This window comes from Oreochromis niloticus, linkage group LG14 (genome assembly GCF_001858045.2).
Source record: "Oreochromis niloticus isolate F11D_XX linkage group LG14, O_niloticus_UMD_NMBU, whole genome shotgun sequence".
In the NCBI taxonomy this organism is placed as follows: domain Eukaryota; kingdom Metazoa; phylum Chordata; class Actinopteri; order Cichliformes; family Cichlidae; genus Oreochromis; species Oreochromis niloticus.
Genome location: NC_031979.2, coordinates 33,230,346 through 33,257,796, shown reverse-complemented (window position 1 = coordinate 33,257,796; position 27,451 = coordinate 33,230,346). Strand labels below are relative to the sequence as shown.

At 40.2% G+C, this 27,451-nt stretch overlaps 2 protein-coding genes across 2 annotated transcripts; both read right to left on the bottom strand.

The window, feature by feature from the left end:
- Window positions 1–262: 262 nt before the first annotated feature.
- Window positions 263–19,861, bottom strand: LOC109204951 (echinoderm microtubule-associated protein-like 1). The gene is made up of 4 exons (XM_019367207.2): window positions 19,476–19,861; window positions 1,419–1,646; window positions 770–887; window positions 263–401 (listed from the first exon to the last, which is right to left on the bottom strand). Exons 1-4 carry the CDS (start codon window positions 19,546–19,548, stop codon window positions 263–265), a joined length of 558 nt encoding a protein of 185 aa, XP_019222752.1. The 5' UTR covers window positions 19,549–19,861.
- A 2,272-nt stretch (window positions 19,862–22,133) lies between these two features.
- Window positions 22,134–26,678, bottom strand: LOC109194398 (tubulin alpha chain-like). The gene is made up of 4 exons (XM_019345249.2): window positions 26,568–26,678; window positions 23,442–23,664; window positions 23,210–23,358; window positions 22,134–23,126 (listed from the first exon to the last, which is right to left on the bottom strand). The coding sequence occupies exons 1-4, from the start codon at window positions 26,568–26,570 to the stop codon at window positions 22,149–22,151; spliced, it is 1,353 nt and encodes a 450-aa protein (XP_019200794.1). The 5' UTR covers window positions 26,571–26,678; the 3' UTR covers window positions 22,134–22,148.
- Window positions 26,679–27,451: the final 773 nt, after the last annotated feature.

Genomic DNA, 27,451 nt, shown 5'->3' with positions numbered 1-27,451 from the left:
CAGTGTACGCATTAAGGCTTTAGGTTATGCATTATTAGGGATATTTTTGATAAACCTGTGGGAAGCAGGAAGGCTTTTGGCTCTCTGCTGGATTTCACCTTCACCAGTTTGACTCGCTCTAAAATATTTGTGCTGTTGTTGCCTTTTGGAGAACTTTAATTGCATTGTCTGACAAATAACATGGTTTACTCTGTGGTTCATACTTTAGTGTGAATCCCAAACATTAAGAGCTGTCCATAGATTTTGCATTAAAAAGTAGAGTTTATATTTTCACACCATCCCTCAGATAAAGGCTGTTACCTTTGCCACCAGAGGAGCTGCTGGAGGATGTTGTTCGACTCCGACTCTCCGCCCCCATCTCTCTCCTCACAAGGGTGAGACGCTCTGTGGACATACTCTTTCTGAAGAAGGGAACGGGGGGAGAACTCTTGATGTTTTGATGAACAAACTGTAACATTACCCTTTTTTACATGGAGTTACAATTGGGTTAAAAACAACAGTTGATTGCTAAGTTAATGTCTAACCAATTAAACTTATAGTATCAAACAAGAGAAAGTAAAATCTACTTGATGATGCTATTTTCCACCAATCATTTAAAATTAATTAACTATAACTTTCTCTTAGATAACAGATCAAATTTCAGTTCCATTTTTATTAACGTGGATAGGGGGATTAAAAAAAGGACATCTTTGCAAACTGAAAACATGAAGAGTCTTGTTTCGTTGTGTTCAGCATCTTTGTTGGCAGGATTTTCCATTCTTAATCCTACCTCTTTATAGACTGTAGCACCTCTTTCTTTGGAGATGAAGGCGAAGAAAGGAGACGTTTCTGTTGAATGTAGCCATTACTCAGAGGTCGGGAGGGAAGAGCCTGCAGGAGCTGTCGCACTGAAAGAAAAGAAAATGCCATGAGCACAAAGTGTGTACAGCTTCCCAGTTCCAGACCCCAGTTAAACTTTAATTTACCACTTCCAGATCAATGTCATCAAGGGAAACAGAAATTTCTATATTTGACATTTAAGCAAATGTGATTTGCATGCTCAGCTTGTTCAACTGACAACACACAGCTTTCATTTTTAGCAGTGGCTGGCCATTTTGACTTGTGACAAAAGTAAATTAAAAGAAAGTATGATTTTATATCAGCATGTGTTTTGTGTTAATAGTTTAAACTGACTTAATACTGCCACTGCTAAAGTATTTATATCATTTTCAAATACCAACATAGTAAAAGTTAACAGATGTAGTTGTTGGGATCTGAAACCACTTGATTGGAGAGCGATGACATTTATCTTGGAATATGAACAGCAGCAACATGTTTCAGCTTTACAGAAGCACTGATGTTATGTGACTAATGAGAAATCTGATTTGCTCGGAAAAAGATCAAAACTTTGATTCTCCTTTCTCCAGCTGCTCTCTTACCCTTCGTAGGTGGTGCTGCAGCTGTAGTGGCCAGAGATCTCCTCCCAGCATGAACGCCTCCTGGTTGCTTCCCTTGGCTCTGCTCCTCACAATAGCCGAGCCGGCGCAGGGCATCAGCCAGAGCCGCCTTAAGCAGCTGGATCTCGTCCTCTTGCAACTGCAGCCTCTGCTCCAGGTGAGACACCCGGTCCTCCATGTCCATGTTACTGCTCGCCGACACCGTGTCATCTGGAGAGTTTAAGTGTTTAACACTTTAGTTTTAATGAATTCTAGGGGCTCATTATGTAGATTTCAAGAGTTAAACCAGAAAGATAAAGGAGCCACATGCAGCTGCATATGTGAGAAATAAAAACTTAATAAAAAACTTACAGAATAAAAAAACCTAAAAATGTAAAAAACAAACAAACAAACAAACAAACAAATATCACAATGAGTTTTTAGAACTTGAGGTGCACAACTTTGAATTTATTTTGGATTTTCTCTAATCCACACAGGTTCAAAAGTATACATATAGTGTCAAACACCCACTAATATTTGCTTAAATGTCCCTTAGCAAGTTGCACCTCGAACAAACGCCTTTGGTAGCCATCAACAAGCTGCTGGCATAATTCTGGCTGGATAATTGACCGATCTTCTTGGCAGAATTGTTATAGTTCACTTAAAGTGATTGGTTTCTTGAATGGACCCAGCTTTTAGTCCACAAACTCAGTTGAACTTAAAAGTATTAGTTTTGGAGCAGGAGCTTCTTTCTTGGTCAGCACCTTCTCAGTCTATGGTGATTTAAAGCTCATTTTAGAGCTTCAGAAAATACTGATTTCCAATTCAATTCAGTTTTATTTATACAGCGCATTGGTCTCAACGCACTGTACATTGTAAGGTAAAGACCCTATAATAATAAAGAGAAACTCCAACAATCAAATGACTCAATTTGAACAAGCCCTTGGAGACAAAAGGAAAAAAAAAAATCCCTTTTAACAGGTAGACACCTCGGGCAGTGCCAGGCTTACGGAGGGGGGCTTTCCCAGCTTTCAGAGTATTAGTCAATTCAGTGAGTGCTGTCAAACAAATCTTTTTTATGCTGACAAAGAGAAACTACCAACTGTAGTCAATTATGCAGCACTACTCATTAGTGAGTGCACGTATAGAGCCTGGAGGTGGACTTTTGATCCCGTGTGGATAAGAGAAAATCCAAAATAAATCCAAACATGTGCATCTAATCCTTCTTTTTCAAATTCATTAAAGATGTGTGCTGTGCAATTGTTCCACTCCGGAAAAAGAAGAGTTCAAAGAAATCATTAAAGCCCAGGATTACCATGACATTCATACCCATGATAAGCGTATGTAAACTTCTGACCGCAGCTACGGGAACTCTTGGGGTTATTTTTTAAAAGCAAGCATCTGTTTCAGTGTTATGGATATCCGTTGCTGTGGCTGCTGCTTTGTAAATCAGTGGTGTTAAATTTCTAGGTGGGGACGAGAGCTTAAAGGTATTGTGACCATTTTTAATAATTCAGACTGAGAATGAGTGTAAATGACAGAAGAAGAATAAAGGCAGGAAGGAAAACCAAACCAAGGACACGAAGACGGGTAGGAAAAAAGAACAGTGAGGGATAAGACAGAGAAACAAAGCTTTTTTATTATGTTTTTGTGTATTAAAGAGGAAATTATGAATATTTAAGTTCTAATATATGAGAACATTTACAAAAATGGGGTTTCAAACTGCAGGTCAGAGAAATCTGGAAGCAGAAAAACAAACTAGCTCCCTGTTTTCTCTTCGCAGATGCAATTTTCCCACGAATACTATTGGCAAGTTCTCAGCACAGATAAACATATTACATTATCTGTGACCACAACGCTGGATGCCAACTTGCATCGAGCTAGTTAAATGCTTTTACTGTGGAGCTGCAGCATGAGGACAGTAAATTAAACTGCATTTATTTTTCCAGAAATGCCACCACAGGCACAGACTTTTTATTAATGCATTACTGTAAGACAGTGACTTAACAGCGCTCTTGGAGACTATCCTTTAAACTTAAAGGTACCCTGAGGATTTTTATCAACCACAGCTTGCTGTGTGGAAAAATCTTTTGATTGGCAGTCCCGACATGTTTGTGCAGTCTGTGCATTTGTTTGCAGCATTTGTGCCTGTTTTGTTTATGCAACCACTGCTGCCAACTGCAGAGGGCAGTAATCAGAATGCAAGAAAACGACTGCTGGTTGAAACAAAAACGGATGTGAGCGATTAAAACATGAATTCAACATGAGTGTAAATTTGTTACTCAGCCTTTTTGGTTTGGATATGCTGTGTAACGCTTTTGTTTCCCAAATCATTTACAGTACAAACAGCCTGGTATAGTGACTGACTGGTTCAGTGTGAAACATGACATTTCAAAATGAGTATTTCAGTAAATGTATGTATTAGTAAAAACATGCATTTTTTAAAGCAATACTTTTTGCTAATAAATACACGTACAGGAATTCATATGAGCTCCTGTTGACCTCAACCCACACACATCCACCAAGTTGACTACCTCCGGTCCTCTCCAACTCTTTTCAGCCTAATCACACACCATCTTTCCACCCACCGTGATGACATCATCGTGGGCTCGAGAGCTTATCAAAGGCAAACTGCCCGGTGTGGATTATTTAAATCTGTGACCCACATTATCAGATTACAACCTGATAAAGTGAAAGACAAGTTTTCAGTTGGACACATCATCACAACTGTTCATGAGGTCTGAATTCTGATCTCACAGCCCTAACCCTATCTCCAGATCAAAAATACATATTTCCATTCATAAGTTAATGCTTTCAAAATCTTATAAGTATGGAAAAAAAGGAGGTCCTGCTTCTAATCAGCCTGTCAAATGGACAGGCTGAATAGAAGTTTGCATGATGAGGTGTACCCAACAAAGTAATGTGTGAGTGTAAGATGATAATTATCTCTTGCATCAATTTATTGTAGAGTTCTTATCTTTGAGATCTAGTTTCATTAACTGGTTGCTGAAAGACTGAAAAGGGTTTAAATGAATGTTAAATGGTATAATAAAGAATTTCTACTTCACTGGAACAAACAGTGAGATATCTAACAATCACAAACAAAACAAGCAATATTTGTAAACATCAGGTATTGCTCCAACTTTACACAGTGGTAGTGGTGTGGAAAAGACAGATGAAGCTATCATTTATTTACACATAATTCAAATATCACCATAAAACAACAACAAAAACAGCCAGGCTGCAATAAAGATGTATATGTGTTTGAAAGAAAAAAGACCATGACATGTTCATATATCATAAATGGAAAAAAATGAGATGATCTACCACAAACTTCCTCCCTGAGCAGTGTTATTTTTAAGTCATCATGTGATCGTAGCATTTGTGCAAAAATGTTTATTTATAAACTTGCAGTAAAAGAGCGCCACTCTTCAAAAAGGGATTTTATACTTTACACTGCTTCGGCACAAGGCAACACGATGCCCAGCATTGTAAACTGAGACACAGGCAGTACTGTTACCCTTACTGTATTATATTTCATAGTCAAATGACACAGGAAGAAGCCATGAGGAAATTAAGCTTCAGATTTACATACAAACACGAAGTTCAGGGGAGATTTGCATGGCAGAGTTGGCCTACACAGACCAGCATCTAAGGTAAGATTGTCTCGTGCCTCTATCATTGTTTCTCTTGTTCAATGAAACAGCAGTTTGGGTGTCCCTGTTCAACACAGCTAGTCATCATAATGACCTAAACGTTGGTTCTGACAACTCAAAAATAAAAAGGCAAAGTAAAAGAACCATCACAGTTACTATAACTCATGATACTTACAAAAGTCCATCTACAAGAAAGAAGCAAGAAACTCTCCAGCTGGCTTAAAATGCAGTTATATTGACACATTGTATAAATTAAATGTAACTTCAGTGTCACCAGGACATAATTACTGCATGTACAGAGTCGCCAGTCAGCCCTGATAGAAACTGTTTACAATGTTTGCTGTCTTTTCCCCCAAATAATGGGTTTTTTGTTTGTTGTTTTTTTTTTTTAAAGGAATGATTACAATTAATTAAAACAAGCTGAAAATGGAGACACACAACTAGGAATAGTTGTCAGCTGAAGAGGGAGAAGCCAGAATGTAGGTGGGAGGAGATCACGAGTTGAACTAACTGAGAAAGGATGAAGAGGTGGGAGAAGAACGATTCATTTTTATCGGACTACTGCAGTAATCACGTTTATCTAAACTACTGCGACTACTGAGTACACTTAATTGAGGAGACAAACAGAATGAGGTGGAAGGCAGGAGAGACAGCTGCAAAATGAAAGAACCTAGAATGAACAGTTTTGCCTTAACAGGGCTTTGTCTGCAATCATCCAATACTCACTAGACAGCTACAACATGAAGTCCTTAGAATGTAAAACACTTTCCTAGTTTGATTTTGGATCAATTTAAGGGTATGTAATATTTGTAACTTAAATTCAGGTCCCTAAATCAGAGGATTTCATCTCCTTTACAGGGCTATTTTAGCACAGCTCACACAAGCCTCTTCACGTCAGAGCTTTATCAACTGGCAACCGATTTAGCTGAGCTTCAGTCGTGTAATCTGATGCTAATGTGCTAACCTTATTATGTTGACATGCCGGAGGCCATTCATGCGAGCACCTCGTAAAAGATGTTTTGCTAAGTGTTTATACGAAACTTGTAAAAAGCATTTAATATTAAAAGACACAAACAGCTGTAGGTTTATTTGTTGTTTTCATAATTGTACTGTGTGCAGTGCTGATAACACTGGTCACAAAGCTGCTAACATCAGCTTTGTGACCATCCATCCATTTTCTTCCCCAGTTTACCCAGTTCTGGCTGGAGCCTTCCCAGCGGTCACAGGAGAGGCAGGGTACACCCTGGACAGGTCAACTAGATTTGAACCCAGGACCTTCTGGCTCTAAGGAACAGTGGTAACCAAGGTACCAACACGCTGAATATTGTGATGAAAAACAAAATCTACTGGTTTTGGTCATATGGTCATAAAAGGAGACATATTATACTTGTTTCCAGCTATTATACTTGTAACTTTGCATGATTGGCCACTTAAATAATCCACATTTATCCCATACAGTGTAAACCTTCAGTTTAAGCTTTGTCTGAAACCACTGCTTTAACCCAACTTTTTCTGACTGATTGCGCCTCGCAAACAAGACAGCCTCTGCTCCTACTGTACACTGATTTTATTTGAAACTTTGCCCACGTTTAATATGAGAACACACATTTGTAACAGTCGATACTGTACACCTATATGATGTGTACAAATCTAACTTTATTCCCCTTGATGTGTGTTTGTGTTGCTGCCTGATGAGTTGCAGAGTTTGCACTAGACTTGTTAAATGTTACTTAAGAGACAAAGTAATCAAGGAAGCATATGGTGGCACAGGAAACAGTAAACAAAGAGAGATCAGCAGAGTTCACCTCTGCTGATTTTATCTCATCTACTGACAGGACACCTGTTTAAAGAGCGCTGCAGCGCCGGCTACTTTTCAATTTGCCCTTGAATCATCACACACACACACACACACACACACACACACACACACACACACACACAGTTGTTAGACCTCAGTGGTATTCTCTTGCTGTCATATAAACCTAAGCCCACATCTATTTGACATTCAGTAAGCATTACACACACAATACGAGCTAACTTCCATCTCCATCCCAGCACAGCACTGTACTTTAGGCAAAGCTGATGTGAGGATAATACAGACATGGCTGCTATCAGGGAACAGAAAAATGCCGACAGATGGAAAAGGGTGGTAAACAAAAGAAAAGGATGGATGGAAAAGAGAAAGTAACAAAAAAAGAAATCAGAGGGAATGGAGTAAAAAGAAAAACAGGTGGAAGAAAAATGTGGATGATGAAATCCAGAGGGATGCGTAAGTGTGATCCTGTCAAAGAGGTAGGGAGGTCGGCACAGGACAATAAAAAGATTGTTGGCTGCTGGAATATTCATGCTGCAGTGAAGTGATGATGAAGGTGGAGCTCGACATGCCTACCTGCCATTGTGCCACGCTGAGTGCCTGGTCACTCCTCCTGTCAATCAACCAGTCACTCAATCCACAGAGCAGTCAGTCAGTTTGTCCACTTGCCCTCACTCTTCCTCCTTAGAGACTTCCTGGACTCCCACTCCCTCCCCTTCCCATCTGTGACCGGTGCTTGCTCACCCTCTCGCTCTCTCTCTCTCTCTCTCTCTCATACACACACACACAGAAAAAAAAAATCATCTGCCATCCTCTTTTGCTGACCCACTCCTTCCTCCACTTCCTCCTTCCTAGACCACTCCCTCTTCCTCCTCCCATCCCCTCCTCCTCCTCTCTCTCGCTCCTCTTTTTCTACTCCTTCCCTTACATCCCTCCTCCTGTCTCATTAGCTACAGGCAGAGAGAAAGCCGAGGCAGAAGGGGTGGAGCCTGGCTTAGGGCCACACAAACACACTGCACCAGCATCAGCATCAGCACAGCCAGGCACCACCAGGAAGAGATGCTGCGACGTCCAGGATCAATGACATGCACTCACACACCCACATAAAGGTTACGCACCACATGAGAATAAATGCCACCACTGTAGTCCGTTTCCTTGCAGGTAAAAATTTAAAAACTGTCCAGTTACCGTGCAGTATATTCTCATTCAAGATCTACACGCACTCATCTGGAAATGTGTCAAACTGGTAACAGCAGTATGGCCGATTTTGGTGTTTTAAAAGATGAGTGTGTGATATTCTACAGACAGGAAAAGGCCAAAACCAATGATAACAGATCGATTTCCAGTCTATGTAGCTAAAGTGTGACACAGCTTAATCTTCTGTGCTGCACTGTATGCTGTTTCAGCCTGCTTGAGGGACGATAAATTATAATGCCAAGACCCCACAATATTATAGAGAACTCCACTCATTGCATGATCCCCAATGAGCAGCACCTGGTGAAAACTGGGAGGAAGAACCTTCAACAAGAAGAAACCTCATTTCACAACATAAAATATGTGTTTGTGAAGTGTTTTCCTCACCCTATACCAACATTTAAATAAATAATACAGTAAATCTTACATTTTAAACATTTGCCATCTGAATTGAAACCTCAGCGTACCATGAAGATAGAAATTTTTCAGCAGACTGGTGCATGACGCTTTTTTCTTTTCATTGCCACTAAACAGAGTTTGCAAATGGCAGCTGTGCAGCATACAGTATGCCATGATTGACGGGTTCGTCGCTGTAGCGCTCCAACACTGCTTCAGCCACTAGTCATTTCAGTCTTCAGCTGGAGGAACAGACTGCACTCTGCACTGGTAAAGTGGTACTCTGCAGGTTGCACAGCATCGCTTTGCACTGTAAACGTGATCCACATGTCAGTATGGATTCATGCGCTCATGTGCATACTTTCGCAGAGATAACAGGTGCATGTTGTTAAATACACCACTGCAACAAAGATGAATCATAAAATATGGATGTGCAAAGGGAAATGGCCCATTTAGAGTCTTGTTTCTTCAGATAAAATTGTGAGATGTGAGATTTAGTTAAAAATCTTCATGCCCCACTGATGACCAAATAAAATTTCATATGAAATGCAAACTATACTTAAAAGCCAGAACCCAAATAACAATACAAACTAAATTGCTAGTTAGTAGCGTAAACCTCCTGCCGACTATAAAACAACAGGACGGAGAGAAGTGAGGCACACTGAAATTTATTGTGAGGCCATTAATGACGTCTGTGTGCAGACTTTAATCACTGAGAATCTCTTAATGCCTGCACAGTGTGTCCTCATATGTCTCTTTGCTAAAGTTATCACAATATGAACAAGTATATTCGATTCAAAGGACAACTGTGCAATTCTAAAATGAGCAACAGAGTTAAAGCTCTGAGGACTGAGAAAGAATATATAAAGTAGCCTGATGTGTTGTATTTACCTCAACAGCATCATTTAGATAAAAGCTATAAAACCTGTCAGTACTGGAAATGCTAAACTAACTCATTATACAAATACAACATCCAGCTTTGGAGCCAGACGTTCAACATGTTCAAACAGACTATGTGTTTAATTTGACTTGAAAAATTTTTAAACACTGGAGAATCCAAACTGCATTTGGCTCAAGCGTTGACCAGGACAGGACAACAGATCGGATCAAGATGGAGGATCTCTGGTTACAGCAGCGAGAGGACAGATGGCAGATACAAGAAGATTGACAGACAGGTCAAAGGAAAGGGAGCGAAACAGGGTGCTTCAATAGACACGTAAAAGATGACACATTTTGGATAAGTTAAACTCTCTTGAGCTTCCTCTTGCTAACAGAGTCTACTAACAGAATTATAACGCACTCTGTTCTCTACTTAGCTCATTTTTGTCTACCTGCAGCCTGCTACCTGCAATGAGACACCTTCATGTTATTCTTATGACTGATTCACACTTCACACGGGCATATTTTCAGCACCTAGTTTGGAACTAAACACTGTTTATTGTCTGACTGTAGTATCCAGACACAGATTAAATACTGTGCTTCACCCTGTTGACCAAGAAGGGTGCAAATTATTTCTGTTTTTGCTTTCAATAATTTTAGTAGTAGAGTCCCCCACTCAAAGTCACAATTCACACCAGCTAAAAAAACAACCCCACGGCATGTTCTTGCATGAAAATGCTGTGGTGAATTGCAGGTAAAAAATACAGTCTGAAAATAATACAGCAACCATAATGTAAGAAATCATCCTGTGTTTACTTAAATGAGAAGCTACAGCCTTCATGGCACACAGTGACAGTATGGGAAGGGGTCATACAGAGATGGGAACTTTGACCCTTGAGTGGTTCGACGCAGCATCAGAAAACACAGATAACACAGATTGTCGTGTTTTTCTCCATTTGTGAGGACCTTCACAAAGGTTTATTTGTTTGACACTTATGTTAACATGCTAAGTTAACCTCAAACTCTATTCTTAAAAAAGTCTACAAATGTAGCCCCAGTTCTCCTTTTTTACAGCAACAAACACCTCATTAAAGAACCCACTTGTACCAGTATACTCTATCTTAAATGTCCTTCAAATAAATAGTCAAAAATGAAACATGTCAGTTTTATCAGATGGCAATAACCTAAATATAAAAAAAGCAATTTATTTATATTATTAACAGCTGATTTAAATCAAAGTGCCATTTTTATTTTAACATTTAAAGTAAAGAAGCCAAAAAGCCAGTCACTATGCATCCAAAGTGGTCCAAATAAAGCAGTTGACCCTCAGCTGCAGGACCAGCTGTCACTCAACAAGCTTCCACTGTAACCTATGTTAAGGTTCAAAAATATAGGGAAGGAAACACAGGAGGAATGCAAGTAACCACACTGGTCCAAAGGGTAAAGACGATGATTTTAATGAAATGACACGCGTGGGAGAATGAGCGGACTCTGTAAGCAGACAGCCCCACAATCTCATCCTCCTAACATCAAAATACAGTTTTATATGCATCAGAGTATATTTAGTGACGCCCCCTCATTGCGTCATCACATACATCAGCTTCAAAACCACAAATGTTCTATTTGACAACTTAAGGCACAATTAAAAGTACACTGGCTTCCATCTTCTCCCCGGTGGTTTCCCGTAAGCCAGCTCAGCTCTCGCATCGTGCATCTACTGCTTCATCAGTCAACTTTCACCTACACCCTAACAGTGTGTGTGTATGTGTGTCTGTGCGTCCACGTGCGAGGGCGCGTGCATGCTGTGTACTGCGTACGTGTCATGACCTCTCACTATTTGTCTGTCTGTGCGTGCAGAGTTTGCATCTGCTTTTCTGAACCTTAGTTGACCTTAAACTGAACTTTCCCCTATCAGTGATTCCTCTAACTAAGTGTGCGTGTGGTTACGTGTATGTCCGAACCAAGACTATATATGTGTACTCTACTGAATTAATGTTTTGATCAAAAGCCTCTACTAAAAGCTTAAATCAAAGATAAATGCATACTAACTCTTTGGCTCTTTCTGCTTTCGGTTTCGCTTCTGCAAAACATGCTCTGCAGACGCGTTTCGTTTCCTGTCTCATTTTAGCACAGAGAGTATTTTCCTGTCTCTGCCCTCTACACAGAGATCATAAAAGCATTAATAACATTTAAATTATAGATTCAACAGAACCATTTAAAATGGTTCTTCTTTGGACCTGTAATAAAGGCTATAACCATATATTTGAACATCTGAATGCATCTGAATGCAACCTCACTATTAATACTGAAATGTTAATGATGATTATAAAAATAGCAGCAACTAATAGCAGGACAATATTTCTATTCCTGACACTCCCTCTCTTGGTGACCCTTAAAAAGGGTCACCATACACTTATAACATTACTCTGACCCTCTCTAGAAATGCCAGCTCCCCCTAAGAACACTCCATGGGTAAAGTCAGGTTCGTCCTTGGTCCCTCTCTCGTGGAAATCTTCTCCTGTAAAGGATAGAAAACACTTTCTCCCTACTATGCTCTAAGTTACTCTGTTCCTCGATTGTTCTCAAAACATGAACCTAATTTCGTATTTGGTTTTTGACTTTTATTCCTATATAATCTTAAACATCACTCATCTCAATCTACAGCTTTCTAACAGTCTTACAGCACTGCTGACATACGTTTCCTGTTTTTCCTTATCTGATCATCAACATCCTGTGCACAAAACTGTCCCTGCTGCTGCAAGTGCCTCTCATCTAAAGTCACCTATCACAAGCAAAATCATCATAAAATCATTATAAGGGCTTATTCTACTAAAAGGATCAAAGAAAAACAATCACTTTAATCACTCAGTGTAAGCACATAGTTAATTGCTCCTAGATAAACTTCATCATAGCTAAAGGCTGAACTCTAACTGTATTTTGAACTCCCATTTCCTGGGTGATAACCTGTTTGAATATATCATTTTATTTCATTTTGCTGCTTTTAATGTAATGGTACATTCTAATTATATTTTATCAGTTTTAACCAAAATACATAAGCTTTTCCCCCCTTGGACCTGGTTTAAAGCAAAAACTTGATCCCTTCAACAAGTATTTGTTATCCTGTAACTGCACTTTATATAAGAGGACTAATTTAGAACTGCATGTGTTATCTCCATATTTTACATGTCACCCAATTTAGTTACAAACGAAACTCCTATTCAGTTAAATGCTAAATGGGTTTCAGGCCTTTTGCCTGGAATCAATACTGTCAGGTCTTAATGAACTCTATATGTCTGTAAGCGTGTGCAATCCTTCAATAACTCAGGTCATTCTCACAGTAGATTGGCTAATCATAACGTTAACCAAAAGTTTATGACCCTCAAGAGACGACTCTCTGAGCCACAACTCCGTCAAAGGCACAAAAATGCAATGTGTATGAAAAATCATTTCTACATATATAATCTCCAATATTATTCATTCGAGTCCATACCACTCTTAACATCCTCATAAAAAGCTCTCCTCTACCCTAAAAATAAATCTATTTACTATCAGCAATTCATCTTCTAAACCTAATTCAGTTCATTTTAATCCTTTCTTTTAACAAGTCCTCAGTTTTACTATATCTAGATTATCAAACAACCCCAATCATTATAAAATCCTAGTAAAACCCCTTTCAAATTAAACAAATTAAATCTTAAATCCCTCTCTTTTTTTTGACACATCTCATGTGGCAAAAAACTCAACATGCTTCACCCAAGCTTAACAAATCAAAAGGAAAAAAGGTTAGTCATTTCATTTCTCAGAACAGCTCAGCAATTGTCCTCTCCGGTGTTTTGCTTCAGCCCTGAAAACCTGTGTTTAAGGAACAAAATCAATTTAATCATCATGTCAAATCTCCTCAAAATCGTTGCTCCATGGAAAGTCTGGATCCTTGGAATTTCCTGAAAACAAAACCTGTGCCTTACCTTTCATACTCAACTCTCCCTTTATGATCTAGTCTGTGTCATGACACAAAATAAACTTAAACAAAACAGTTATTAATCCTGAGTTACCTCAGTTAATGGTAACTTGAATTTCATCAAACAATGTTTCCCTTTTAGCATTTAGCATTCTCCCAACAATATAATGTAATCCCATAATCTAACCCCCGTAAATAATTACCTCACAGCACACATCAATATCCCAAAATCAGCATCCCCAGATTTAAGTCTCCCACTTGTCCTGTTTGTCAACCTTTTATTTATTTCCCCTCTTGGTCCCATCACTCACATTCACTCACATGCATTCACACATTATGTTTTTGCTGATACTGCAGCCTTCCGCGCACGTCATCAGATGCTCCACATCAGCAAAATGAGCTCAATCATTTGTTTTATTTCGTTTTCCTTTTTAGGAAAATAATTCTCTATACTTTTGACTGGATTGAATCGATCAATCCATTTTTAGACAGAGACTTGCCGCCAATCAGTCTCTGATTGTAATCAATTATAATTCTGTAAAGCCCACCTGATTTTTGTACTTGGTAATTTTGTCAGCGCCGTCCGTTCACTCTCTTCCAGGCCTGCTTAGAACAAAAATGAAAAAAGAGAGCTGATTATTAGCTCATCAAAGTACAAAACAAAATCACCTGACAGGTTTTTTCTCTAAGTGCACTGTTACAAAAACTATGGGCCCTTTTAGACATGTCCATGTTTATCAAAACTCCCTCTCTTGAAATAGAAACAACAGCCTCAAAAATCTAAAACCATCTTAAATTTCACCCATTCAACACACCGAAAACCTCGTCAAAAGATCAAAGACCGTTTTCATTCAGCACAAGATAAAAACCAATTTCAACAACGTATCATCCTTAAATTATAAATTTCCTGTCCAAATCTGCCCCTCTGAACAGACCTGACCACCGTAATCAAATATCCTGATACTTTACCATTATATATTTCTCCCAATACTCTTCAACAGCCCCCGATCTCTCTTGAACTGAAAGCCTCCGACACACACGCACACAGGAAGTGTCTTTTGTCACTCACTCACTCCAGCTAATTTGCATAAACCCACAGCTCAACAGCCAACTTAACAAGAGGAATACATGTTTAAACCTTATCACATTATTGAATTATTTTCATTTTCTTTCTATACTAATCACTTACTTTGATAAATCAGTGCAAGAGCACTCCTAAGTAATCACTTCTCTCTTGTTTTGTTTTTTTCCATAACTCACTCCCTTGTCATACAGCTTCGTTTGAGTTATTCCACAACAACTCTATTTTATCCAAGTGTGTTTTAAATGTATTTTCTTCAACATTCACACCATTTTAACCCTCATCAAATTAGCAGGCTGATTTAATTACGTATGTTTGTGTTCTTAGCCAGGTTTTTAATCAATATCTGTTCATTACTCTTCATGAGCTTATCTCTGTAAGGTTAGTGCATTTTCTGTTTGTATGTGTGATTCTTATAAATGTTTCTTTATGATCTTTGTGATCTTGTAAATGTTTCTTTTCCAGTGTTCCAAACTCCTTTTGACAGGGTGTGTTTTCTCTCTCTGGCTCATCACTGGTCATTGTTAATGACATTTCCCCTTCGCCTGTGCCCAGTGGCCTTACCTGTTAAATCCCGTCTCCTCCAGTGACTCCAAGGTCACTCCGGGACTTAGGTTCGAGCAATCGTGACTGCGCCTTGCCTTAGGTTGTCCCAGGGTTTTGAGGTGGGATCTTACCCGTCATGGGCTGTCCAGCCTTCCATGCCCGCCTACTACAGGGGCCAACTGGGCAAGGGTGTTATCAGATCTAGGGGACACACTGGTTCTGGAAATTAAAGGAGTGTAAACTGCTTTCTTTATTAAACTTTCCAACAATAATTTCACATGTAACAGTTTGTGTACGTGCATTTTCAATTCATTAATGTAATTGTTAGTTCATGTATTTATTTCTCTCAGTCTGTCTCTTTTCTAAAACCTGTAATTAATATAATTTTATTACTTTATTACTTTTTCTTAAAACATGCATCCGCTTCATCTTCTTAGAATTTAACTCTGTCTATTTCTCTGGGTGCTCCCCTGACATCATCAGTCACACACACACCTTCCTCTTACACACAGCAGCCCAGTATTTCCTATTTCTCTTTCCTGTTCCTACAGATTAATCAAACACTTGTTTTTTTTTTTTTTCTTCATATTTACAGTCTACAAACCCTCTTTAGTTTTACTAAGTCTTGGTCTAAAAAACAATACACCTTCCTTTCACTCACACACACTTTTAAATATTCTAACCTCTTTCAGACGCCATGACTCGTCTCACACACTGCCTTCTCTCTCTCAAACCTCCATTTTCCACTCACTCAGACAAATCATGCAGAGTCACTCAAATCACATACTGACAGCCTTCACACAATTAAAATCACACAAGATACGCTTTCATACGAGTATTTTGGACATGCCTTCCATGATCAGAAAGAGCAAGTCAAAAGAAAAAAGAAAAAGAAAACTGAAACCTCTCATCGTCTCGCAGCTTCTCCCCACACACACATAACTGGAAAATAAAACACACCAACATTTATGGCTCACGAAATATACATCTATCAAAATTCAGTCATTTACTATGCATCCACACTAATATATTCAAACTGTATTTACACTCTCATAATAAGCAAAACCAACCTCTTATATACAGGCATTTAGCAAAAAGCTCAGTCCTCTCGAAAACTGAAACCACCCTCTCTGCGCGTCACTGCTGCTCATTTGCATTTACACACACAATCAGTGCACATCCGGCTGTGCATGACTAACACAGAGACTGATCCTACTCATAGATCTCATATTTTATATTACAGACGTCTTAAATTACAACTGCACAGATTTTTTAGGCCTTGTCGCTCCTACAAATTTCGACAAATTTATCCATAACGGTCCAACCGATAAAAGTCCCTGACTTTTTTGCGACCAATTTTAGCCAGTATTCCGTCCCTGACGGTGGCCCGATTGCTAATGCCCTAACCAAATTTATCGTAGCCAAAAAAGCGCAAATAGGAGACTCTAACTCCTAGCAATTTCAGAGGTTCCCAAGTTCTCTCCCGCTGTCGACGGTACTATCCCTACTGTCCTAGTAGGTCTAAGATCAGCGTCCTGTCTTAGCGCAAGCGTTACCAAGGAGAAAATGCGCTTCTTAAGGGTCCCAGACTCCTCGTCCTCAAGTAATTTTAGAATAATTTGAAACAACAATCTACACCCAAAACAGGATTAAGATTAAGGACAACCCTCAACAGTTTTGGAGATTCCCGAGTCCTCCTCGAATGTTGCCCGAAACTATCCCTAGTCATCGCTAGGTGAAGGATAAATTTCTCTATCCAGCAGGGAGCGTCACCTCCGAGAAAGTTCTTAAGGATTGCATAACCAATGGGACTTGAACCCACACAATGACCAAATTCCCTATCATTCTAAGAGTTCACTTAGCAGCTCCAACTGCTTTAATTCTCTTTTCATTCCTTTATTCTTTACTTATTTTCTCTTATTCTCTTTACTCTTTACTTATTTTCAACGTTTCATCATCTTTACTTCAACTTATACTTTAGTTCTCATGAGATTTTCACCAAAATCAAAACAGACATCTACCAGTAGTTTCAGTGAGTAGACTTTCAATTTACACAGCCCAATTTGACACACTTTGGTTCATAAGATCAACAGGTGGTGCCTACCTTTTTGTTATATGCTGGCTTGTCACTCACTTTGACCACTGACCAATGCCTGAGCGCCTGACGCCTCGGACCTTTCTCCGTCCTGTCTCACTTCCCCCCTCGGACGAAGCCCCCAAATGTTAAGGTTCAAAAATATAGGGAAGGAAACACAGGAGGAATGCAAGTAACCACACTGGTCCAAAGGGTAAAGACGATGATTTTAATGAAATGACACGCGTGGGAGAATGAGCGGACTCTGTAAGCAGACAGCCCCACAATCTCATCCTCCTAACATCAAAATACAGTTTTATATGCATCAGAGTATATTTAGTGACGCCCCCTCATTGCGTCATCACATACATCAGCTTCAAAACCACAAATGTTCTATTTGACAACTTAAGGCACAATTAAAAGTACACTGGCTTCCATCTTCTCCCCGGTGGTTTCCCGTAAGCCAGCTCAGCTCTCGCATCGTGCATCTACTGCTTCATCAGTCAACTTTCACCTACACCCTAACAGTGTGTGTGTATGTGTGTCTGTGCGTCCACGTGCGAGGGCGCGTGCATGCTGTGTACTGCGTACGTGTCATGACCTCTCACTATTTGTCTGTCTGTGCGTGCAGAGTTTGCATCTGCTTTTCTGAACCTTAGTTGACCTTAAACTGAACTTTCCCCTATCAGTGATTCCTCTAACTAAGTGTGCGTGTGGTTACGTGTATGTCCGAACCAAGACTATATATGTGTACTCTACTGAATTAATGTTTTGATCAAAAGCCTCTACTAAAAGCTTAAATCAAAGATAAATGCATACTAACTCTTTGGCTCTTTCTGCTTTCGGTTTCGCTTCTGCAAAACATGCTCTGCAGACGCGTTTCGTTTCCTGTCTCATTTTAGCACAGAGAGTATTTTCCTGTCTCTGCCCTCTACACAGAGATCATAAAAGCATTAATAACATTTAAATTATAGATTCAACAGAACCATTTAAAATGGTTCTTCTTTGGACCTGTAATAAAGGCTATAACCATATATTTGAACATCTGAATGCATCTGAATGCAACCTCACTATTAATACTGAAATGTTAATGATGATTATAAAAATAGCAGCAACTAATAGCAGGACAATATTTCTATTCCTGACACCTACAAGCAATATTTTCCTCTTTTTGTTTTAATTTGACCTTATTCTATCACCTGAGCTCAGCTACTGTGAAGATCAACGAGCCGAGGCTGTGCATTTGTCTTACAGTTTAACTGAAATCATTATGATCCACGAAGCTGCAGGAGGCTTTGGACCACCACCTCCACCAAATGCTTTGATTGGCACATGCTCCTTCTTGGATAACAAACATCACAGCTCTGATCAGGCTCTCACGACCCCTCGCTGTCTCCCCACCTGCTTCTCAATATGGCTGTCTGTGAAGTTTAGTCGACTGCAGGGTTAGTGCAATCCACAGATACTTCCCCAAGATAACAACAGTTCAAACGCCTTAAACTGCTCCACTGATGGTATTCGCATCTCCACATGAATCTATCCACAGAGACACTTTGTCTAAAACAGCCGTAGAAACTCATCACCACCTCGTACACCTGTCACAATCCTCCAGCGTGACCACAGATATGATCTATTTTAGCAGCATCAGGCGGGCATTTGCATCATATTTGTTAACCCGGATGTGACCGGCACAGGCAGACGAGGCAGCAGGGGGGGAAAAGAGAAGGAAACTGTCAAATGGCCATCAGTGTAAAAAAATAAGCTGCTGATATTGCGAACAAGACAAAGTTCCTATTCATGATGGCAACCACAATCCCTCCACCACTTTAGTGCTAAAGGCAACAGGTCAATTGTATTTCCAACAGTGGTTTGTGGCACTGAAGTGTGGTTCTTCACTCATGTAAATGACTTAGTGATAGAGAGTAAAATTTATTGCGTTAACTATTAAAAACACAACGCTGTCAGAGAGAGACCCTGAAAGTGTCAAAATCAGTTTTAAAATAATGGGAACAGCTGGGAACTGTGAAAATAAATATAAGTCATATCTAAATTGTAATAAATAAACAGATTAAATTGATAGAAAACTTCAAACGCAGTTCACTTGAAATGTGTTCATCTGTTTTTATTGTAGCAACTAAAAAAAATTGTACGTTGACAACAGTGTTAATAATATTTATCCAGTTTTCGATGCAATACGTAAAAGAGTTTTTAACAAGTATGGACATCATATGAAGCTCATTACACAGACACAAACCACGTAAGCAAAATCAGAAGACATTAAATATTCTCTTCTGATGTTTTTGAAATATATTTTAAAACGTCCTCCAGAAGAATGCAGAACCATGTTTGTTTGTTTTCTCGATTTTGCTGAATGAAATAAGAGAGCTGTGCAGCTGTCTGGACGCTGGTGTTTTTTATTTCCCCCCCGTTGTGTCTGATGGAGAGGAATGAGAAGCAGCTCACCGTTGTTGCAGTACTGTAGCAGCAGGTTGGTGCTGTCATACAGGCTCCCACACGAAGCTATCCGCTCCGACATCCTTTCCTCCTTTTGTTATCTCTTCTGTTTTTCGTCTCCTTTGTCCTCCTTTCACCTCTCTCCCTCTCTTCTTCACGCCGTTACCCCCTTCTGTCTCATCATACAAACACGCACACACACACACATACACACTTTTACCTGCCTCGGCTCTCCGGCTATTCCCGCTCCAGCCTTACTGTCACCATCAAGTGCACCCTGTGGGACAAACTGCACTTCCTCTGCGTGCTTTCAAAGTAATATTCAACAATGCTTCTCGGCCACTTAATATGATTTGGAAGACTTATGCGATTGTGATGTCAATTTTGAACTAAATTAAATGTAGATTTTAATACAATATCAAAAAAATACAGATTAAAAATGTTTCTATATAGTCACCTTAATTTATACAAATGACAAAGACTCTGCAGTGAAGTTATTTTGAAACACTATTTAACCTAAAAGACTTTTAATTCCACTGGTCAGCAGGATAAAAGCAGTTTAATCTGACTTTTCGTCTTTTAAGTAAATAAATAAAAATGTCCCCAGAAATATGAATTTAAAACATTACAGATAATTACCTTTTTATTTTATGTTATATTTTTTACATTACTTTTATTTATTTATTTGTTTTGTTTTTCCTTAGTTTTGGGTCTCCTTTGCAATGGGACTCGCTTTTATTTTGAAGGGAGAACCATGTTTCTTCCGGCAATAATCTAATTGACATCTTCCCGTCTGTCTGTCTGCCTTGTGTGCCGCTGTTCCTATAGCAACAGCCTCTCCGGCAGCTGTGGTCCGGGTAGCGATCATTGGCGGCAGGAAAGCTATACAGTTTATAGAGTGTAGAAAACTACGAACTAAATGAAACAGGTTTGTGTTTGTGAGACGGGAAAGGTGATCCCAGGCAGGCGTTGCGTTCCTGAATAATTGACGGAGAAACGGTGTGCTACACCTGGCGCACGTGTTTACAATCGATGCCAGAAACCGTTGAGACAGAACTGGAGGTTAAATCTCTTCCGCTGCAGCCTCTGAACATGTTCGGCTGGCAGTACCTACTTTTAGTTACGATTATTAACATTTATATTTACATTTATATTTAAATGACCTCAGAAGCCATATTGAGATGGTCTGTGGGCTGATTGTGACCTTCAGGTCTTATTTTAGTCATACAATCTACAACCAGAGGCCACCTTACATTGTTACACTTTCGTTAAGAGTTTAGCTTTTCAAACAATAAATACCTCTGTTCTTTATATCGTAAAGCAAAAAATCCAAATTGAAAAAATAAGAAGAAATTGAAACCTGTAAAATGCTTTGGAGCTCTTGAGTAGATGTAGAAATTATGAAAATGATTCATCTCAAACCATCACCATCAACACAGGAGCACCACAGGGGTGTGTCCTCTCGCCACTGCTCTACTCCCTCTACACTTCGGACTGTGTGGCCACCCACGGCTCCAACACCATTGTGAAGTTTGCTGACGACACAGTGGTGTTGGGTGCCATCTCCAACAGCGATGAGGCAGCCTACATGGACGAAGTGAAGAATTTGGCATCATGGTGCCAGGACAACCACCTCCAGCTGAACGTCAGCAAGACCAAGGAGCTGGTGGTGGACTTCAGAAGGAGTCAGCACAGAGACTACAAACCCATTTTCATCAATGGAGCTCCAGTGGAGAGGGTGCAGTCCTTCAAATATCTTGGTGTCCACATCTCCTCAGACCTGACATGGGCTGCCCACATTCAGGTCCAGACCAAGAAGGCTAGGCAGCACCTGTATCACCTCCGACAACTAAGGAAGTTCAGGGTCTCTCCAAAGATCCTCAGGATCTTCTATACAGGCGCTGTGGAGAGCATCCTCACACAGAACATGACAGCGTGGTTCGGGAACAGCTGTGTGAAGGACCAAAAAGCTCTCCAGAGAGTGATCCGTACAGCAGAACGCTGCTGCAGGATTGCTCTCCCCCCACTTCAGGACACCTACACCAGGAGATGCCGGACTAGAGCAGCGCAGATACTGAAGGACCCGTCCCATCCTGGCAACAAACTGTTCCAACTTCTACAATCTGGTAGAAGGTTCCGCATCATCCGGGCAAGGACAGAGAGACTCGAGAGGAGCTTCTATCCCCAAGCCATCCGGGCCCTAAACCAACACCCCCCCCTCCCCCTACACACACACACACGCCATCTCACATCATCTATAATTGACTGAGACTCTCCTCCAGACACTCAAATTCCTTTAACTTTAAATATGTTTATATTGTCCATTCTGTAAAATAGTCAGATGTCTATTCATATTAATGTACAGAATTCACCTGCTGCTGCTTCTACTGCACATTCACCCAATGTATATACTATATATATATATATTTATAATGTTATCCCTCTACCCCCCCCCCCATGTTTTTGCACATGTCGAGGATCGTGTCAGGATACATTTCACTGTGTGTTATACTTGTATAACTATGCATGTGACAAATGAACCTTGAACCTTGAATATGCATTTATTTATAGATGAAAAGTATACACTCTTCTCCAGAGGAAAGTGTAACAAGATTTGGTAAACAATGTAACAAACAGTGCTTCTGAGCGAACTTGCATAACTTTGATTTTATTACAATGAACCTACTCTTCACCTTCTTCATCTCCCTCACCATCAACAGAGTCAACTCCAACCTCTTCATAATCCTTCTCTAGAGCTGCCATGTCCTCCCTAGCCTCAGAAAACTCACCCTCCTCCATTCCCTCACCCACATACCAGTGAACAAATGCACGCTTGGCGTACATCAAGTCAAACTTGTGGTCAAGTCGTGCCCAGGCCTCAGCGATGGCGGTGGTGTTACTCAGCATACACACAGCCCTCTGTACCTTGGCCAGGTCTCCACCAGGAACCACAGTGGGTGGCTGGTAGTTGATGCCGACCTTGAAACCGGTGGGGCACCAGTCCACGAACTGGATGGTGCGCTTGGTTTTAATGGCAGCAATGGCAGCGTTGACATCTTTGGGCACCACATCGCCACGGTACAAAAGGCAGCAGGCCATATACTTGCCGTGGCGAGGGTCACATTTCACCATCTGATTGGCTGGCTCGAAGCAAGCATTTGTGATTTCTGAAACAGTTAACTGCTCGTGATAAGCTTTCTCTGCAGAGATGACGGGGGCGTATGTGGCCAGGGGGAAGTGAATACGAGGGTAGGGCACTAAGTTGGTCTGGAACTCTGTCAGATCAACATTGAGGGCACCATCGAAGCGGAGCGAAGCAGTGATGGAGGACACAATCTGGCTGATCAACCTGTTCAGGTTGGTGTAGCTAGGACGCTCGATATCGAGGTTCCTACGGCAGATGTCATAGATTGCCTCGTTATCTACCATGAAGGCACAGTCAGAGTGCTCTAGGGTGGTGTGGGTGGTCAGGATGGAGTTGTAGGGCTCAACCACAGCGGTGGACACTTGGGGAGCTGGGTAGATGGAAAACTCCAGCTTTGACTTCTTGCCGTAGTCGACAGAAAGGCGCTCCATCAGCAGGGAGGTGAAACCAGAGCCGGTCCCACCGCCGAAGCTGCGGAACACCAGGAAGCCCTGAAGACCAGTGCACTGGTCAGCCTGAGGATGGAGAGGGAAAGACAAAGTTAACAAGATACAGTTATATAGTTTACTTTGCCGATAATGACTCTGAATTTACCCACCAGTTTGTGGACCCTGTCCAGAACAAGATCAATAATCTCTTTGCCGATGGTATAGTGTCCACGGGCATAATTGTTAGCTGCATCCTCCTTGCCAGTGATCAGCTGCTCAGGGTGGAACAGCTGGCGATACGTCCCAGTCCGCACCTCATCTAAGGAAACAGACAGACATTTTGTTATTCAAACTGACTCACATATTGCACTGCTATATTTAGCCAATGGTAACAATGCTTACCGATCACAGTCGGTTCAAGGTCCACAAAAACAGCTCTAGGGATATGCTTTCCAGCTCCAGTCTCACTGAAAAAAGTGTTGAAGGAATCATCTCCTCCGCCGATGGTCTTGTCACTGGGCATTTGTCCGTCTGGCTGAATGCCATGTTCCAAGCAATAAAGCTCCCAGCAGGCATTCCCAATCTGGACGCCAGCCTGTCCAACGTGGATGGAGATGCATTCACGCTGTGGGAAGAAAGACAGGTCACTTAAATGTTCACACTTTTTTCACTACAGATTATATGGGTACCAAAAACCTTATCACCGGACCTGTTCACCATTTTATCCAGGTCAAAAACCTAAAACCTAAACTAAAGAGCAAGTTATTTCAAAAGGTGTCTTAGAGAAGATAGCCACACAGCAACTGAGCACTAAGAGCTATTAAAGTCCACTGGGACGCTGGGCCAGATGTTGTCACTGACTGGATATAAGCCACACCTCTCCAATGCACAACAGGCCGAACGGAAAGCGGGGAGGAATGGGTTGTCACAACCACCAAAAATGCGCCAAGTCATCTCCCCACGCCCCAAATCACACTTATACCCTCCAATCTTCCTGATAATTAAAATTATGCGACCTGTCTGATTATCAAAGAGTAAAACGTAGTTCTGTATACTGCCTTCCATGTTCCCGTTTCTACTTTTCGGTTAAAGGCAACGCTTCCTCCCTCGTTCCTTAGAACAGCAGATTGAGCATCCCTTAAAATTTACACCCATCCTTTGCCCTTCGTACCCAAACGGGTCCCCTGACAAAAGGTGATATAGCAATATCATATATGAATTTTTTTTTCATTTTTTTTTTCACATCAGATCTTTTAAACAACTTCAGACCTATCCACAGATATAAAGTTTTTCATAATTTTTTAAATATTTTTTTTAGGTTTTTATGGCTTTATTGTCATAAAAACCCCTGTTTTTTGGGGGTGAAAAACTCATAATATGCAATATTTTCAAAAAATGAGTTGCAAATGGAACTATTTGGCATGAGGTTATTAGAGCCTTGAATAGGTAAATAATTCATAACAACATTGATTTGGATGCATTATTATTTTTGGAGCAATAAGAGTTTTTCAAATTTACACCCATCCTTTGCCCTTCGTACCCAAACGGGTCCCCTGACAAAAGGTGATATAGCAATATCATATATGAATTTTTTTTTCATTTTTTTTTTCACATCAGATCTTTTAAACAACTTCAGACCTATCCACAGATATAAAGTTTTTCATTATTTTTTAAATATTTTTTAGGTTTTTATGGCTTTGTCATGAAACCCCTGTCTTTTTAGGGGGAAAAAAACCATAATATGCAATATTTTCAAAAAATTAGTTGCAAATGGAAATATTTGGCATGAGGTTATTACAGCCTTGAATAGGTCAATAATTGACAAGAACATTAATTTGGATGCATTATTATTTTTGGAACAATAACACTTTATTGCAAAAAACCAAACTGAACTGATCTGAACAAACTCAACAACAAACTAAACAAAGATGTAATTTGCATTTTATAGCATGAACCACAAGATGCATAGATTTTGCAGACAGGACATATCTTATATATATCTAACATTTGCAGCAGTTACGATAATAATGTGCTGTTTGCACGATGAGCACTTCCTCCGCTTTTTGGAACGCTGCTCTTTCTCAGCAAAAGCCTCCCCTAAATTGACCGTGCGCTTCGCGTTGTGCGTGCCCGCGTCTGTGCAGAAATGACTAGTAAGACAAGGCTGCAAACTATTCTCACAGACTTCAAAGGTGCACCTGAATTTTAAAAAAAAGATCATCCTCTATCTTATTGTACAGACGATGATCTTTTTCTGTCTCTCCCTCCTGTTCTGTCCCTGTGCCACTGGGAAACTGAACTGACCTGAAGAAACTCAACAACAAACTGAACAAAGATGTAATTTACATTTTATAGCACAAACCTCTAGATGGATGGATTTTGCAGACAGGACATATCCTGCCATTTGCAGCAGTTACGATAACAACGCCCTGTTTGCACGATGAGCAAAGCTTCCAAGCCTCCCCTAAATTGACCGTGCGCTTCGTGTTGTGCGTGCGCGCGTCAGTGCATTTCGTGGCGTCTGTGCAGAAATGACTAGTAAGACAAGGCTGCAAACTATTCTCACAGACTTCAAATGTGTACTTGAATCCAAGAAGATAGAAAACGATCTCTCTCTGTCTCTCCCCCGGCTCTGTTGACGTGCCACTGGGAGAGTAGCGACTGCCCATCCCCCCTCTGCTCAGCAAACAGGTGGCTGTTTTTGCACCCCTCCCCCCTCTGCTCAATAAACACGTGGCTGCTTTTGCACCCCTCCCCTCGCTTGCTGAGAGCAAATGCAAGGCTCCTGTGCAAAATGAAGCAAAAAAACACATTTAGAGAGATTTAGAGAAAGGGAAAAAAACGGAGCAGGCTGCCGTTGTTCACTTCAAGGAGGCGGCGCTATGGGCCGTTTTGTTTGCGACCGACACACACACACAGTATATATATATATATTCTCAATCACATTCACACCACTCTCTTATATCAGTTCCACTACATCAAGACTATTTTATGGTGGTCAGCTGTTTTATTGCCATGTATTTTGCAAGGTAAGATAACCATGTCCTGCATTCAAAACCACTGAAAATGTCTATGGTGGTGCTGTGCCTAATATTGTGCTCATTTGATCCAAAACCTATTTTTCCTTTATTTTGAAGGCAGAGGCTTAGATCCATTAGGTATTCACGAGAAAAGCATTATCACATGTCAGGATTACAGTATATTGAAAATATGTGATTATAATGGGAGTCAATGGGGCCCAAACGGGCCCAAGGGTAACAGGAGGTAGTACATATGTGAATCTCCTTTACTATACACCACACCATAGAGGGGATCATTGAATTTTAAAAATAATCCTAAAACACACATCCTGGCCAAGTTTCATGCAACTGGTCTTTAAAATGACTGATATATTGAGAATCAAAAATCCAAAAGTACCCAAGCGGGTCCCTTTTTTCGCTAGGGTAACACAAGGGTTAAAAACTGCGCACCGACATATCATCAATAACCAACTACCAACATTTGGCAGAGCTTTTTAAAAATTCTTACCATTTTGTTCTTTGGTCCTTAGAGTAAAGAATATCAAGAAAAACTCGACAACAAATCCTACAAACCAACCGTTACGAGTCGATCTAAGAAGAAATAATGACGCAGACAGCGCTTTCGCGCCTGATTTGCGGAGAGGACCGAACCATTTCTTATAAATTAGGAGGTGCGCGGATTACTATATGCTTAATTTTATCCAAAAACAAAAAAAAAGCAAATCACTAGATTAATCCGGAATAAAGTAAAAGGCGTCTTCTATTAATTATAGAATAAAAAAATGTAAATTTTAAACGTACAAATATCTTTTATGCCTCTCTAGTTTATAGACCCTTAGATTCGCCCTGACTTCCTCGGACCGCATTTCTAGAATCATTTTACGTATCGCCTCCTGGCGGTTTGGATGATAAATGTAACTCATGTATAACTTTTAACAATTTGAGTACAACCAAGTAATTTAAATTTTAATACAGTATTAGTACAATAAAACTGAATTTAAAAAAATGTGTTTCTTTCTGTGTCTTCATAGCTCTGCCTTCATTTACATACGTGAAAAGATGACGCCCGGATTACTTGCAGCTACTTCCGTGCAACTGATATAACGTGGGGGGGAAAAAACCCCCAAACACATTTATGCCTTTATTATTAGGCAAAGGTATGCATTTATGGAACTTTAACGTTTCTTGTAACCGAATTATGACGCTTATCAGAAGGTTGCTTTCAGTGTGTAGCGCAGTCACGAATGACTACACGCATCACGATGGAATAATTAATGCCTACAGGATTAGTATGTCTACTCTCGTTGTTCATATTTGTTATAAGACTGTCGAATAGCAGTTAAAACAATAAAGACTTATTGTGCCAGTATCACCATGACTCTTTCTTGTTTG